The sequence below is a fragment of the Xyrauchen texanus genome, chromosome 7 (genome assembly GCF_025860055.1).
Source record: "Xyrauchen texanus isolate HMW12.3.18 chromosome 7, RBS_HiC_50CHRs, whole genome shotgun sequence".
NCBI lineage: Eukaryota > Metazoa > Chordata > Actinopteri > Cypriniformes > Catostomidae > Xyrauchen > Xyrauchen texanus.
This window is the reverse complement of record NC_068282.1, coordinates 24,329,478-24,346,995: the sequence shown is the minus strand read 5'-3', so window position 1 is coordinate 24,346,995 and position 17,518 is coordinate 24,329,478. Positions and strand designations below refer to the sequence as shown.

Sequence of the window (17,518 nt, the reverse complement as noted above, 5' to 3'; positions counted from 1 at the left end):
GGCACAATCTGTGTGGCGCCTTCATGCCTGTGAACTTTTTCTCCTTATATCATATGAATACAATATTTCTAAAGCAGTTAACCAGTAAAAGAATTGTGCATTGCATTTAGCATTGTGACAGAAGAATAGACTGAATCATATATTGAATGACTAATTCTTTTTTTTTGCAGAACATTTTACCCACTGTATGTCTATGATGGGACTGTAGGGTGAATTTGGGTAAATTGGGCCACTTTTTGACATGGCCTTTTTATAAATATTGACAGAATTGCAATTTTTGTCATTCACTTGTATCACAAAGTGTATAACATAATTAGGATAGAACTGCACCTGAAACCAGTAATCACACATTTAGAGATGTGATTTAGTTCAGTTGAGGCCTCTTGTTGTGCCTCAATCTGGCACGGAACGATACCTGTTGCAGTATTCTGGTGGAACGTTACCCTCCTTTCTGCTCCTAGCCTGGTCAAATAAGAGTAATGATGCAAAGGAGGAGGCAGCACTGTTTGGCATTCCTCAGAGGACATGCTGCTCATTAGGGCCTTCATTAAACACAGCTTAGCGTACATTCTGATAGAGAGACCATCAGAGACAATTACACTCAAACAGGCATTTCTCTGCCATTAGCTCACCTGACTGAACACACTTGAACACCAAAGGCTTTTATTTTGTCCCATTCCAGTATCCTATTTGTACTCTTTTTGTTTTAAAGCTGATGTCGGCAGGACTTCACATAATTCTGTAAATTAATACATAATGCTTTTTTTGCATTTACTCAAAAAAACTAGAAATGCATAAACAACTACATTTCATGTATAATATATGCTGATATATATAACTGATGAGCTCAGTTAGCTTGTGATGTAATTCCTAAATTCCTAAATAAAAGTAGAAAGTATTCAGGATTATCCCTTGCTGGTTTTCAAGTGCTGTTCACTTGCTCTCCAAACAATATGCATTGACATTAAGAGTACATGTCTTCTAGAAAAGCAGTGCACTAAGGCATGCTGCAGAATACCAAATAAAGATGTGACCAAAGTCTTACCTTTAAACATTTTAAACACTTTATGACAGCGAAGGGAAAAAAGTAAGGAAAACACCTCAAATTTATCCCAAAAGGTAAAAAAGAAAACAATATTTGTGATCAAAATTAATTTATGAAAATTCACAAACTGTTTACTAAAAAGGTTATTACCTTTCATTCACTACAGTTCTTTGAAAGCAATTAAAAATATACTGAAAAACTTTAAAGATTAATATGTTACCTATATGACAAATGAGGAAAATCAAATAGACTACTCAGATACTGAAAGATAAATGCATAATAATTCTTTGCTTCTTTCATGGGTTTGATTAAAGGATACATTGAGTGTAAGTACAAAAGAGGGAAAACAACCTTAATAAGATAAAGATAAGTAAGTTCATAAAGTATCTAAAATGTGTTGTTTTCTGTTCCATCAATTGTCTATAGAGGCATTTGAACACAATGTACACTCAAACATACTCAGTGTGTCGCCTTGAAGGTTCATCAACAGTTCTGATCACTTGTCTCTGATGGTGATAAACCAGATGTGGTTCACTGTCTCTTGAGCCAAAACAAGACGCAAATAACAATACGGCTGCTACGACATCCAGAAATCCTGCAGCCCAGCCAACAAATAGTGCATCTCCAAACTCTGAACGTGACACTACATTAGGTATCGTCTCATCAAAAAACTTCTGTACAGTGTCATGGGCGACATACGAGACGGCACCAAGTGCCAGCAATCCAGCAATGGTTAAAAACACTGCAGCTGTGATCTTCAAACCCCGCTTGGTCCGCTGCCCCTCCTCGCCCTTACAGCAGTTGATCTGACTCATTGCAGGGATAGCCAGGAGAAGTCCAAGAAGAGATGTGGCATCCGACAGGCATATCAGAATCCGAGCTAGCGTGAGTATTTGCCTCAGGCCTAGGATAGTGTCATAGGGACGACACGCAGTGCCAGCTATCTCCTGCATCACACAGGACTCCCACAGCCCTTGCTCAAAGCTCTCTGTGGCCAAAAGTTCAGTTGACAGTGACAGCCACTGAGGCATGATAGTGGCAGCCAGTGTACAGAACCAACCTCCTGTCCCAATCAGCATCCCAAGCAGTTCCAGAGCCAACGTGCAGGGGTTTGTCATGTTTACTGATAAATACCGTGTCCCACTCGGGGTCTGACAGCCTCCACGTCTGGCTCTGGTACCTCAAGAGCCTCCTCTGGATGAGAAAGAGAGAAATGCAGAGAGAGAGAAAACTTCTAAGTACTGTGCAACCTTGGATCCAGCACTAACCTATACAGTTCTGATAGCAGGTTCTTCACAGTCTGTCAATCTCCACTAAGGGAGGCACTCATCATCTGAGCATAAGAGGTACGGGAGGGGTACAGATGGAGAGAGAGGGCACTGAGATGTTAGGCCCTTCCCTCTAGGATCCTTCTGAGAGAAAGAGAGAGAGAGAGCCACAAGGGATGCCATTAAACTCTAGGCAGGATGCCATAAAAAGGCTGATTGTTGTCATTTTCATGGGACAAATAATTTTGATTTTACCACCTCATTACTCTTTGTTTGGATCTTTTTATTTTCTCTCCTTGCTATTGGTTACAACACTTGACGTATGGCTGCCATGGGGAAAAGAAAAAGGTTTACAATGGCATCTAACAGGGAGGAACATCTTCGTTGTTTACAGAGCTTTTTTGAAATGAACAAATGGGTGAGAGATAAGCTCCACTAAGTGCCTGGCAGCCGATTCTGTAACCCAAAGGAAAGCAAGCCAAATATTCAACGAGTACTTTACCTCCTTACCTTCTTACCTTTGCTGTCTTTTCTGCTGACTATAATTCCTGAATAATGTTATTATAATGTTTTTCTTTTTTAAATCAGTGGATTAGAAATTTAGGATGTATCTGGAGCAAACTGCTTTTCTATGACCTTTGAAACAGTCCTCCAACTTTTCTAACACAAAAGAGGAGACTTTCTTTTTCAAAGCCCATACGATACCATAATGAGCTTGTGGGACATATTAAACTATGAAAATACCTGTTTTTTTTAAGAATGGTCAAAGCTTCAGTTGTTGTATTGTGACTAGCAAAATGGACAATACATATTTTCCCATTGTCCCAATTAAATTATTAATTATCTGTCCACTTATATGCAAAAAAGCATTGCCATCAACATTCACTGGCCAGTATTCAAGTTACTATATGTCATTAAGTTCTTTTTCTTGCTAGTCAAGAATATGCTTCATTTGTTTAAGAGTCATGCAGGATATTGCAGCATGTGAAATCTGTGAACAGAAAGTATTGTCAATGCAATATGCCACTTATTGAAGTGGGAAGCTAAAAAAGATCTGTGACGTGACACAGTGGTTCTCAACAAACACATAATTAACACATATTGCACTTTATCTCAAAACTATGTAGTTTGCAGTAATTTAAAGAGATACATTTTCTCTGCAACAGGTTCATCTTTATTTATTAAGATGTTTTTATTTTGTATATATTTTTTTGTTTTTTAGTAACAAATGAAGATAATGCTTACTCAAAATAACCACTTCAAAAACGAGTTAAACATGTCCTTTTATTTTCATAGTTGGGATTTCATAACATCTAAAGTATTCTATAAACAAATGAGCCTCCATTGTGATTGGATCAGTTAATATAAGCCAACTCTGAAAATGTCTCATGACAAATGTATTCACCCTACTTAAGGCCTTTTGCTTCTGCAACAGGGGTGCTTTTTACCCCAAATACCATCCTTTCACTTATTGGACAGTTATTTAAAAAAAAAATATATATATATTTAATCACCTTAATCACTTGAGCAAAACTGAAAATAAAAGTATTTTGTCTCAAAATAAATTAGATTATTTCAGGGATTGTCATTAGCTCTATAAATTTGCTAAATGTTAAAAATGATTAAATATTTCATGAAATTGCCTCAAAATTAACCTTTAGACATTTAATGCAATAATCTTGTGGATTAGGAATGTTTTGCTGTGTATAGAGATAAACAGGTGTTAAGGAATGCACTGTGGTAGATTTGTTGCTATTTTGTGTTTTTGGGAGAAAATAAAATAGAATGTGCTTTCGAATACTATCTTGGTGTGGTGGGGGTGGGTTAAAAGGCCCCCCACTTTTGGGGTAAAACGCCTCAACCACTTCAGAAAAGGATTAACAATTTTTTGTTCATTTCAATAACATTTGGCATTTTGTAATATTTCAAGTATTCTATAAACAAATTAATCTCCATTGTGTTTGGATCAGTCAATGCAAGCCCACATTGAAAAAAATTCATGACAAATCTATTCACCCCACTTTAAAAACAAAGTGTTTTATGGGGGACTTTAGCTCCTGTAACAAGGGGGTTTTAACCCAAATACTATCATTTTACTATCCAAAACTTTTGTATTTACCCCTTGAACAAAACTGAAAATTATAAATAAGTATTTTGTCTAATAATTAATGTGATAATTTCAGGGATTCTCATTAGCTACATAAATTTGCAACATTTAAAAAATGAAAACATATTAGATAAAATTACCTCAAAATCAAACTTTAGACATTGAATGTAATTATATATATTTTGCTGTGTATACTGAAAAACAGTTGTTAAGGAAAGTACTGTGGTGGTTTTTGTTACTGTTGAGTGTTTTTGGAAAAAATACAATCAAAAGTGCCTTTAACACCAGGGTGCCTTTAGCTCTGTTGTACGCTAATAGACTAAAAAAATGGTACAATTTAGAGTTAAACACATTTTTACCGAGGTGATTTACTGTGGTTGGTTAGTGTCTTAAAGACCATAGGAGTGATAAAACAAATAAACAAGACTCCTATCAACTGTAAAGTTAAGACTATTCATAACATTTTAGAGTTGACAATTATTCACTAGATGGCGCTCTTATACTAAGGAAATGGAAACCTATGATCCCACAAGTCTTTTTTTTTACTTTCTTTTTTTTATTTAAACATTTAACAGGGGAATACAAGGTCAAAATTCAAACACATTCCCTTATACATATTTATCAGACATTATACTGTTATATTATAGCTATTATATATATATATATATATATATATATATATATATATATATATATATATATATAGATATAGATATATATAGATATAGATATATTATTTCATATAACAAAATATACATCCCACAAGATCCCACAAGTCGTTGGAGGTTTAATCTGAGTTTGGGTGGGGTATTTCTTTTACCAGAAAAATATTCAAACATGGATTATTACGATATCACCCGATTTTTAATAATAATAATAATAAGTATAATTATTATTATTATTTATTTTGTACGTTTGCACACGTATTCATGCCTATCCTTCATAGACCACAAACGTAATGCTCTAATAATAATAATACAAATAAAAAATGGCACGGTTAAAAAAAAAAAAAAAAAAAAAAAAATCTAAATGATTTAAAGTTGGTCCAACGAGATTAAGATAGCTTTGATGAATTATATTATCAATATGTTACATTCACAAATCGAATGAGTGTAAAAATAAATAATAATAATAATAATAAAAACTCGCATCCACTTCCATCAACAAATCCCAAAATCATACGAGTGTCGCTATTTGCTCGCTTTCCTCTACGTGTACATCTGGGGCGGGGCTTATGCAAATGTTCCTGCCTGAATATGGACACTGTGGAATGAAAGATGGTAGATAGAGTCAAACATGGAGGACCGACACATAGAGTTATGAGATCGCCGCTAAAGTTTTTGGAAAAGGTGGATGCAGGACTGCCTGTTTTGAACCCCGTTCGTTTCCTCGTCATGCCGTTTTGTTTTTTTTCGAGCGTCGATGGAAGTTCAACATTTGTAATGCAGTAGAAACTTGTGTTATATTTGTTGTTGGAGTAAAGGCAGGGGGTTCGACCGCCCCCTCTACCGTCCCAGCAGCGCTATGCCGTGGGTGAGCAGCTGTAAGCGGAGAGAGAGCTCGGAGCTGCCGCTGCCCCCGGGCTGGGAGGAAGCCAGGGATTATGATGGCAGAGTCTTTTACATTGACCACAACACTCGACAAACTTCATGGATAGACCCCAGAGACAGGTAAAAGTGACCGTAAGAGGAGCTGCATGCATTATTGGCTAAAGTTTGATGATTGTTTGGTTGTGGAGGGCGGGGCCTCAGATGGAAGTGATGATTATGAGGCGAGGGAAGTTGCACAGTTTGGGATGAAAGTGTTTTTATTTCAGAGTCCAGAGTTGAAACAGTGTAGCATTGCAAAGAAACAGATACGGTTTATTAAATATGATTTTTAATAGAACAGACTATATATCTCAATATAATCTGCTTGTCACCTCAGTTTACTATCACATAGTGTGCAAATCATATGGGCTATTTTGATAAGCATTTCTGTTCATCAGGGACTCTTAAGTGTAATGGCCATTTAAACTACTGATCATTTACTCAAACACAGTGGCTAATTGTTGTTTTTTAATCTCTCATTGGATGGAAGTAATATAGTGTACTAGTGTTAAGTTAAGCCATGTGTCTTGTTTACTAATGTTGGGTTGTAATTTGTATTTTACAGTCATACAAATGTTATAATGGTATTGTTGTTGTTCCTTATTAAATACTTTTTAATGGTGTAAAAAAGGTCCTGGAGTTCAAAAAGAGTGACTGAATAACTGTAATACCTGACAGAGCATGCAGTCACGTGTGGCCTTTAACTAATAATGGCACACAACACTCAATGTGTTACTAATCTGGAAGTAAAAGAATGCATGTCTGTAGATACTGTATGTTTAATACTACCTTTTCAACTAGTTAAAGCAGGCTGAGTACAGAAAAATACAATGATGAACAACAATGGAAAGCAATGTCACTTAACATCTGACAAGCAGCCAAAAAGCTTCTCACAGATAGTGTTTGAGAATTCCCCATGAAATAAGCACTTTTATGTTACCATTTAAACGATGCGAGGAAAAACAATTATGGTTAAATTAAGTTTTGATGGTGGACTGCTTTGGCTTGGTCAATGTCAGTGTTATAGACCTGGGCTTTATGTGTGATATAGATTTGTCAAACAGAAAAGTTGATGCATATCAACAATTGCTCCTGTGCTACCTGCTTGATTTCCTACATTAGCCAACTTAGCTAAATCTAAAAATACTTTTACGAAGATCTAACTTGAGGTCAGAAAATAACCATATTTTTTTACTTTGATGAAATGTAAAAAATATCATTATAAAATTTAAGGTTGTCTGTTGGCAATAGGTTTAGAACATTTCTTTAAACGTTCAGCAAGCATAATTTTTGCAATATTCCTAAGATATAGTCTGCTGTTTATTCTTTTGTCTGAAAGTGGAGTTGGAAATCACAAACTGTATTTTGTTTATGTAATAGTTATTAAAAGCATGGTATTCCTTTTATTTATTTATTTTTAAAGTGCATAATATAAACAGTGTCCAAATGAAAGAGAGAATTGAACTGTAGCTCCAAGAGTTCCATGTGCAAATATGTATGGAATGCTAGTTGGGCCGCTGGGAAAGCAGTGTGGATGTGCTTTGTGAGGTCTGTATTTTCACCAGCAGAGAAACCAGCCTTTCAGCCAGCTCATTTAAACACAAGTTCACTACAAGCCTTGTGTAAATTTAATAGAGGGGATTTGCTGTCACTGAGACAGTTAGAAATCTTTGTCATCGTGATTTGTATGGTTGGCCGTTCAGCCAAACAATGAGCAAGTAGCTCACAACCTCAAAGGTAATTCTGTCATTGTGTGACACTATTTCGTTGGATAGTGTCATTGTGCTGAGTACAGAGAATACATTCTCAGGGGAACCATTAACTATTTAAATTTCAACACTAATCTATAGAGTACATTTGTTGTTTTTGTGCTATTTTAAAGAGTAGTAAAATATAACAAAAACTATTTTGTTTTTTCCTGCATCAGAATACACCTCAAAAAATTAATCGAATAATAAAGATAATTGTGTAGTTGCATTTCACGTTTACATTGACTATCACTATACAAGTTTTTTTTTTTATCATCTAAGTATATGAAACCTTAAGATAGGCATTTGGGCTTAGGTTCTACCTTTTTGTAAATTTTACTACATAAATATATTTCTACATATCTTTTTACTACGTAACTTTCTACTCATCTTAACACGTTATTTCTATAGGACTAGTAATAATATACTGACTGTAGCTATGAGTAGACAACTTTACTGAGTTTGGATTTTGCTTCTAGTGAAAATAGCTTTTTTAGTCCATATGACAGATATTTTTTTCATCAGGCTCTTGGAATGCTTGAGTGCAAACATGCCCTGTATGTTCCCAAATATTAAACGCCATTAGAACCAAACATAATATTAAACTTGTGACCATAGTTTTTGGAGGTCCAGACTTTAAATCTACATTGTACTTGCCCTTATGTTTACCATAGTTCTTCCATTGTTTATCTGAGGCATTAATGCCATAACCACAGGTAAGACCATGGATGGCTCCTCATTACTGTGTAGTTTACAGTGAATTTTAATAAGGGTGTTGATGTGTAGTTCAAAAAGCCTCATAATTTATGTTGGTGCATGACATAGTGTTTTCTCCTTGTCAGTGCTGATTAGAAATTTGCTGTCTAGCAGTTTGAAATGTTTAAAGTATATTGAGCTTTAAATGAGAAAATCTAATTTTAATTTAAATGTTTTGAGGTCTGCACCATGGTATTAAGGTAAGTCCGTTTGAAGCGTTTTGTAAGCGTTAAATATGGTTTTCATCTGAAATGCGCATCTGCAAGGAATGAATGAATGAAAGTTTCATGTGAGAAATGTTGCCATCACAGATCGCGCAAGTGATCCGCTTGCACGAGTGATTCTGCAATGGCTCGAGTGGCATAGACGTGAAACATGGCTTTAACAGCGCTGCATAGATAAGAAGCGTATTTAGTGCTTATAAAACACCTAACGTGAGAAATAATACAATTTGAAAAATTTCCCATGCAGGAAAACCCTGAAAATTTAAACATGATTTATACCTCTTAAGAAGTGAAACCTCTTTTGTTGTTATTAGTGAGTGTGCAATGCACAACAATATGCTGATAACTACTAGGGTTGCAAATGTTAAGACATTTTCTTAAGAAACAATAGTTAACAAATAAAAATGTATGAATCATTAACAGTAACAATAATAAACTGTAAGTGGTGAACAGCTTGAAAAATACAAGATGCCTCATTTTCTTCAACAAAAGCTTTATTTATATAAAGCTCTCTAATGTGAACTTCAAAACGTCAACATAGAAGGAAATGTGAAAACATGAAACAGCTACCTAAATAAGTATATGCATGTATCCTAATATTTAAAAATAATTAAAATAAATAAATTTTAAAGTCCTTGTGAAATGCCTTGACAAGCTTACAGCGAGGCTGGAGACTTCGCGCAAGTGCAATGCAGATGAGTATCCTCGTTTCCACTATCAGGCCAAATGAGGGAGTGCTAGTGTGCACCAGGGCCAGATGCGTTCACACCGTCACTTCCGGAGCTTCATCATGCCGCCTCTGGGCTTCCTCAGCACCAAGAGCCTTTAGCCCACCAATTACCATTGGGCCAAAGAAGGCCAACTGGGGAAAGGCCAACCGCTGAGCCAGGTCAGTGTCTGCACCAAGATACTAATTTCCCAATTTTTCTTATCTAGCTACCAGCATACCTTAACAGATCAACGGAGAATGGAGAATTGTCAGTATTGGTCAGTAGACAAAATCGGAGCTGTTCTGAATATTTGTGCTGATGTAAATGTGCAACACCAGATTGACAGCGTCTGCCGAAAACAAAGACGTGATATTTTATAAAGGATATTGTCGCCGAACTCCCCAAGGTTTGGGGAAAAAAAACAATTTTCAGTCACAGTACTAGTGTTGTCAAAAGTACCGGTACTTCAGTACCAGGTCAATACTAAAATAAAAAAGATGTAACGATACCAGTATTTCTGCAGTACTGGTAGTACCGAGCACCTACTCAATCCGGCACCAGCATGTAGTATGACTGACTCACAACTGCTTTAAAATGCTCATTTTGAGCACGTGCTCTGTTATTCCTTAAACTGAAATGGACAATTAAACAAATTAAAATAGTTACATGTCATAGTGTGATTTATTAAACTGCTAATGGCTGCAATATTGGCGTGGATGAGCTACATATTTTGAATGAATGTATAAATCCGACGACCGCTTATACTCTGGAAACTCCACAGACATTGAGAATCATTCACGTTGTATGAGATGACAAAGCAGAGCACTAATCTACTGTGAACCATGCAGCACATGTAAACTATATATTTCTATAATTAAATCACAGCATTTGCGCTTTAATCTCTTAACTCAACTTTATTTTTTATAGCATTTAAAACAACAGAGTTGACCAAAGTGCTTCACTGTAATACAATTTAAAATGTAACATTTAAAAATGACCACATGCACCAGTAATATAAAACACAAAATACAAACTCTCCAAAACCTTGTCCTACATTTCATTTGTCTGACTCAAAGGCCAGTGTAAAGAGATGAGATTTCAGACGTGACTTAAAAGTCTCTGTGTGGCAAACAGTTTATACGAAAAGTGAAGATTCAGGCAAAAAATACACGTCATAATAAAAGCACATTAAAAGTCAAACTATAAGCTAGAGCCCTGAAATTGAAGAAATTGTAACAGAAATATATTACAACTGTATAGTAAAATGTAAGATTCACTGCAATGATAATACATAATAATAATAATAATTATTATTATTATTATAAGCAATAACACAAGTAAGACTGCTATTGAACTAATGTTTTGGGGAAAAATGCAGTAACATGCTGAGTAGTTCTATTTTCAGTTGTTAAAAGTTTTAAGAATTAATTGATTAGGCATCATGCTGTGTGAATACAGTTCTTAACATACCTCTTCACTGGTGACAGTGAGATATCAGGTGAACGTACCTGCATGCTCTCCCAGCGAGAACTGTTGTGATTGTCATGATACAGGGAGACTGGCAGATCAAAATGCATGTTGTACTTTAACACACACACAAGTTTGTGCTTGTAAATGTAATGTAAACGGTTTGTGCAGTAAATGTAATGTACATCTATAGAGAAATGCTCCTCGATTATATTGACCCCCGCTGTGAAGGATGTGCGTCTGTGTTTTTTATTCTGTGTAGCTGCAAGGACAAGACATGCAGCGTGCAAGCAGCAGTGTGCCCTCTAGCGGCAGATGACTGTATAGACAATCTTTTCTCTACTTGTATTCGCTGGCATTATTAGTGAATGCATTTGGGCAGTAATGTATTAACAGATGATCGATAAGCTTAATCGATCAAATTATTAATGATGAATATCAAATCATTGATAAATTATTAACATTCTTATTAACTACCAAAATTCAGCTTATTTAAAAAAAAAAAAAAAATCTGACAATGCAAGAAAACCATGTTTACATATGATTTTGAATCATTAAATTCTCTGTATTTGATGTCAAATCTTAAGCAGGCATGCACACAAAACATTTGCACGTTGAATGCGCCACCAGAATGCCGGTAAACGTGTGTACATTCAGAGTGAAATCGGGATAATGGGCAAAAATTATTGTGTACTATTTATGACATTTCCCCGATAAAAGAAAAATGTTTAAGGTGTTTACATGATCTTACGTTGTCTGCTTGTTAAGCATAGTCTGTGTATTCTGATTTCATCATATATATAAGCATGGAAGGTCCAAAAAACCTTACCCTTCCACTTTCTCAGCACCGGAAGTGATTAGAATGGGAGAAGGCTTGAGTGGTCTGACTAGTTTGTATATTCTTTGTATGACATAAGAAAACATGGCCGCATTGCTGCATCTAAACTGTCAGCTCCGACGGTATTGGTAACAACTTTTATTTAGTGATTGTTTGAACTATTTACACTATTTGAACCACTGGTTCATTATGAAAACCACTTCAGTTCCTATTTTGCTAGTAAATGCAGCATGAATGCAGATCGCACCAATTTGATGGTACGTCTCAGAGCCCAGCCTTGTGCAATCACAGCAGTTTGATCGCTTGTGTGAAAGGGTTAAACCACACTTAAAAATGTATGAATGCCTTTTCATTATATAACAAAACATTAAAGTGGCATTTATTCAAAAAATATAGCTTAAAACACTTTTTGATAAAAAAATGTTTTATTGATTATTATATATGATACAGAATAAAGCATAATGCTTCTGAGCATCTTTTTTTTTCTGTACTCTCTTCTTTCTCCCTCCCATTCCCCAACCCCACTCTTAACCACTAGCCATCAAACAAAAATAAAAAATAAATAAGAGAAAAGAAGAAATTCCACATAAGAGGATAAAATAAAAAAATTTCTACCATAATTATGTTTTTCTGCATGTGGTCATTACCGAGAGCCCTCAAGAAAGGTCAAGTATTTTCCCCATTTCATACTTTACATGTCTAGTCTGCCAAGCTGGCATAAAGGGAATGTAAAGAAAATTGCACATTAAGTAATTTGTTAGGTGTCAAATGATAAAAGAATAGATAATAATATTGTTCAAAATTAAGACAAAAGTATTTGAAAACTTTCTGGCAATTGCACAAATGCTAGGTCTGAGAAAAATCTAGCATAATTTGTTTGCAGATGCATTACAGATGAGATTTGATATTGTTTTATCAAATGCAATGGAAGTGTTACTTACAGTAAGTGGGTTTATCCAATGTGAACCTTTTTAGTTGCCTGAAACAATAATATGTGATAATCTCTGAACTACTGTTCTCTCAAATAGGACAGGTTAGTCTAGTCTGGGGGTCAATTTTGAAGACATTACATGTATTGTTAATTTGCTTCTCTGTAACCCCTATTTGTTATTGAACTTGCGACATTTGTTGGCAGTGCAGAACCTTAATCGTTTGTGGACTTGTTATCAACTATCACCATGATTAAAAATAATTAACGGAATTTTCATTCTTCATAAATGACTTGCAGGAAATGGAATTGATAATGACCATTTAATGTTTTACACCACCTCCTTGTTTGAGCAGCAACAGTGTACTGGTGGACATGAGTTTTTGGGTTTTCTGGCAAAGTGACGACTTGTAGTGAAAATTGGAATGAGTGTGTGAATTCACTGCACAGTCACCTGGGAAACCACTGGAGTTCTTCTGTGAAACAGGGCCATCTTCCAGCACATGGCCCTCAATCTCTCTCTCTCTCTCTCTCTCTCTATCTCTACAATCATATATGAAGAGTTACTTTGAATACAAGCCTACTCAAAAAGCTTGGTAGATGGTCCAACGACGCATATCGTCATTGAGAGTTGTCCTTTTTATTTTGAAGAATTAAAATCCTAAATATTTCCTTTCAATAAAGTTTTTTTTAACTACAACATTCTAAAGGTTGAAGCCAGCTATAAAGAGGTGTGTTTCAGTGTTTCTTGTACCACTTTTCATCAGCAGTGGCTCTCCAAAGCTTCTGCATCTGGAAAAAAAAGTTGTGAGCTAGCAGTCTGAATCGAATGTGATGAGATAAAAAAGAGCGCTTGCCGCAAAATAACACAAAAACAACATGTCTTTCTATTGCATTGTGTAGGGCTGAACGATCCATTGAAATAAAATCAAAATCAATATATGACCTTGTATTCAATCGCAAAGGGCTGTGATTTAATCAAACAGTCTACACGCGCTGCTCGTGTGCAGCTCTGTTCTGAGCACACTTGAGGCGGTTCTCCACGAATTTCATCCTGTGCACAGAATAGCAGATGTATTTTGTTCGATCGAGATTGGTACATACGCTGATCATGTTATATTTACAGTGCTCTAAATTCAATTTAATTGCCCACTACAAGTTACTATACAAATCTAAAACAACCCTATATTATTTTTTTTGGACAGAAGATGGGATGAGAGTATAATCACCATATTTGTAAGGAGGCACTCATTCAAAGGCTGTTGTTAACTACCACACCACAGCTGAGGAAAAGAGTCAAACTAACAGCGTCACCATCACTGAGACAGACTCCGATAATCACACACTCAGGTTCTGTTCCAAAACTTGCCTCCAAAGCTGCCTCCTTGTCTCCTGCCTACATACATGGGAAACTGTCTTCTATGGCAGCTTCCTAACTGAAATGGAGCCTCATAAAAGGGCAAATTGGAACGCTCTACAATGACAGCAACTCCAAAACATCATTCAAATAGCTCTCCTCATGCAAAACTTATTTCAATACTGGTGACGCGTGAGAAACGATTCAATAGTCTAATAACCATAAATATACACGACACATAGCAGGGTCAGAAATGTACTTTTCCATTAGTGGGCATTTATTGATTTCCAGGGGTATTTTTTTTCCCTTTGTAAGAGAGGTTTCTTTCTAACCTTATAAAATGACTTATGTCAAATTCTTCAATTGAATCAATGTATTAAATGTATTAAATTTGAATAATGAGGTACTTTACCAATAAAATTTTATTAAAATCAACTAATATTTGTAGGGTTAGATTTTGGCATTGATTTTCCAATTCATTTGATTCCCTTAGATTCCAAAAGTGATTCAATTCAATATAGATAAATTTGGGAATATTTCAGTTAAAATTTCAAAATGCATGTTTCAGTACATTTATATGTTGTAAATTTTCCCACACATTTGGACTCTGGCAGGTGAGGAGGCTTTTCAGACAGACAGATGGCAGCATAAGTAAGATGGGCAGGGAAGTTTTTTGCACAGGGAGCGATAGTGTTACTCACTATGACAGATAATTTTGAATTAGAGGAGCAAACAGTCTCAGAATTTAGTGTGAGAGCACAACACCAAACTGATGTGGCGCACCCGTCTGAGCATTTCGATGGTGTTATGATCCGCCACTAGACTTGGCAACATCTGCGTAATGGTTGGTGCACTACAAATAATATGTCATTGTCCAACCAACTTCTACTGAGCTTCAGCTGGTGCACAGCCACCCCTAAAATTATCCTGGATATCTTAATAAACATAGGAATTAATTTTTCCCTCTATAATGGTAAGCGGTCCAGGCCCAAAGACCAAATTAGCCCCAAATCATGATGCTTTAAAATAATGTTTTAAAGTTGGTATGCAGTGCCCTTTTTAAGGCATATGTAGTGCTGCTTGTTCTTCCTGAACAATTCATCCTTAGTTGTAGCATTGTGGAGTGTCATGGTGGTCTTTGGCAAACTTCAGGTGCGCAGCAGTGTTTTTATTGGAAAGAAGCAGCTTCCTTCATGGTGTCCTGCCATGAAAAACATGTCTGTTTAATGTTTTCCATGTAGTAGACTCATGAACAGAAATGATAATCAGTTCCAATGATTCCTTCAAGTCTTTAGCTGTCACTCTAGGGTTCTTTTTTTACCTCATTGAGCATTTTGCGGTGTGCCCTTTGAGTTATCTTGACTGGACAGCCACTTCTAGGGAGAGTAGCCACAGTACCAAATCGTCTCCATTTATAGACTATTTGTCTAACTGTGGACCGATGAATATCTAAACTCTGAGATAACTGTGTAAACCTTTCCAGATTTATGCAAAGTAACAATTTTTGAGCGTTGGTCTTCTGAGATGGTCCACATCAGCAGATGCTTCTTGTGAATAGCAAACTCAAAATGTTTGAGTGCTTTGTATAAGTCAAAGTAGCTCTAACTCACACCTCCAATCTTGTTTTATTAATTGGATGCCAGGTTTGCCAACTCTAATTAGCTTTTGCTAATGTCAATAGCCTAGTGGTTCACATACTTTTTCCAACCTACAAAGTGAAGTATAGGAACTGCTAACCTTTCATCTTAATTCATTATATTGAATAAAAAAAAATTATATTACTTATAAATTTGTGCAGATCCAAATTTTTATTTGCAGCCGATTGCGGGACGTCAGTTTGTTACAGGTTATAAACATGAGCGATCCGAATAGGTTTTGTTGCTAAGTAGATAAATAAGTTCATTTTTAATTGTAAATCATAATTTCATGTTAATGCCAACCTTATGTGAAAATGCTGCCTGAATTTTTGCTTTTGTTCTGCTGATCATTTGCTTGAGAAGACAAACAGCGAGCACAGTACATTGCGTGAATGCATGCAAACAGGAACAGCCCATTTTCCTTTTGATATTTTTGGACTATCAAGCTTTCCTACATTTTTTTCCGTTCTGGTAAAATAAACTAGTAGTTTTTTTATTTTTATAAACTAGGGATAACGGTATAAAACGTTCACAGTATGAGAACCTTCACAAAAAATACTACGGTATTAAGGTGCCTTGATAAAATCATTAGCAGTTTATTATATTTTTATGATATACTGTATTTTCCTGAAATAAAGTCACACCTGAATATAATGAGCACCTGGTCAACATCTCGTTGTTCAGAGAAAAAAAAAAAACACTGATAATTTGCATCTGTGAACTGTCTATCTGTTAATATTTCTGATATTTGAACCATCAATGCTGCCATTAATTATCCGGTTCACTGACTGAATGTTTTTACTACGAGTGTTATGAAAAATAGATATTAATATAGAAAAATAAAATTAAGATGGACAGAATGTTAAAACTGGTTGCATAAAGTACTTTTGTAAAGGCAAAATATTTTGAATTGGCCACTTTAAAACGCTTCTACCATCTCTGACTGATGTTTTCATCTGTTTGAGTGTAAGCACATGTGCTTTGGTGTGCGCGCGTTTGAACGAAGTGATGGTTGTGTGAAACAGGAGGATGTCGCAAGTTAGTGTTTTATTTGATCAAGTTTATATGATGCTGTGTAAATCTCTTAATTCAATTGATATTTACAATGTAAACATTCAGTTCCTTCACTTGAATTTTAGAAAAAACAAAAAAATCAAGTAGTGCCGTGAATGCAATGTCGTGAATTATAAATGTCAACAGTTTGATAACAGTCTCTTTTTAAAACCGTGGTATACCATGAAACTGTGACACATTACATCCCTATTATAAACATAGTTATTTGCAATAGAAACATAAGAGCATGGTTAAAATACTGTATTTACATTTGAAATCTGAAATATAAATCTGGTATTCATGAGCGGGCACTTAAAATATGCTGTTCAATGTGTTCATGTGAGGACACAGGGATATAAAATAAACAATGCGATTCTAAAAATATATTTTAAAAGATGTCTTGAGTTGATTTCCTTTTCTTTCTCGTTTCTCGTACATTTTTCATATATTTCATATGACATTGAGTGGAAAGTTTTCATTCATACTATAGTTTTTAAAAACTATCGGCCGATTAATCAGCTATTGGCCTCTTTTTCCACCTTAGTTATCAATATTGGCAAAACCCACTATCAGTCGACTTCTTAATTCATATAGTCCATGCATAATATTCAGACACATCAGAGTCTTACAATACATAGGTTTTGGTGAAAAATTGCCCAAATCTACACCATTTGTGAGATGGTCATTGTGCATTCACAGTGGCACACATGTCAGTTTTCACTGAAAAATTACTGACTAACAGAAAATTTAAAAATGTTGGGTTATTTTTCACCAAAGACCAAAATAGTATG

General features: G+C 35.5%; 2 protein-coding genes across 3 annotated transcripts in view; one reads left to right on the top strand and one right to left on the bottom strand.

Moving 5' to 3' along the window:
- Positions 1–676: 676 nt before the first annotated feature.
- Positions 677–2,368, bottom strand: LOC127646956 (putative claudin-24). Its single transcript, XM_052130955.1, has one exon. The coding sequence runs from the start codon at positions 2,161–2,163 to the stop codon at positions 1,495–1,497; it is 669 nt and encodes a 222-aa protein (XP_051986915.1). The 5' UTR covers positions 2,164–2,368; the 3' UTR covers positions 677–1,494.
- Positions 2,369–5,705: 3,337 nt separating this feature from the next.
- Positions 5,706–17,518, top strand: part of LOC127646554 (protein WWC3-like) — an 82,405-nt gene continuing 70,592 nt past the window's right edge. For both annotated transcript variants that reach the window (XM_052130309.1, XM_052130307.1), the window contains exon 1: positions 5,706–6,090. In XM_052130309.1, the coding sequence (XP_051986269.1) occupies positions 5,945–6,090 (146 nt within the window). In that variant the 5' untranslated portion in view covers positions 5,706–5,944. The remainder of the gene's footprint in view (positions 6,091–17,518) is intronic.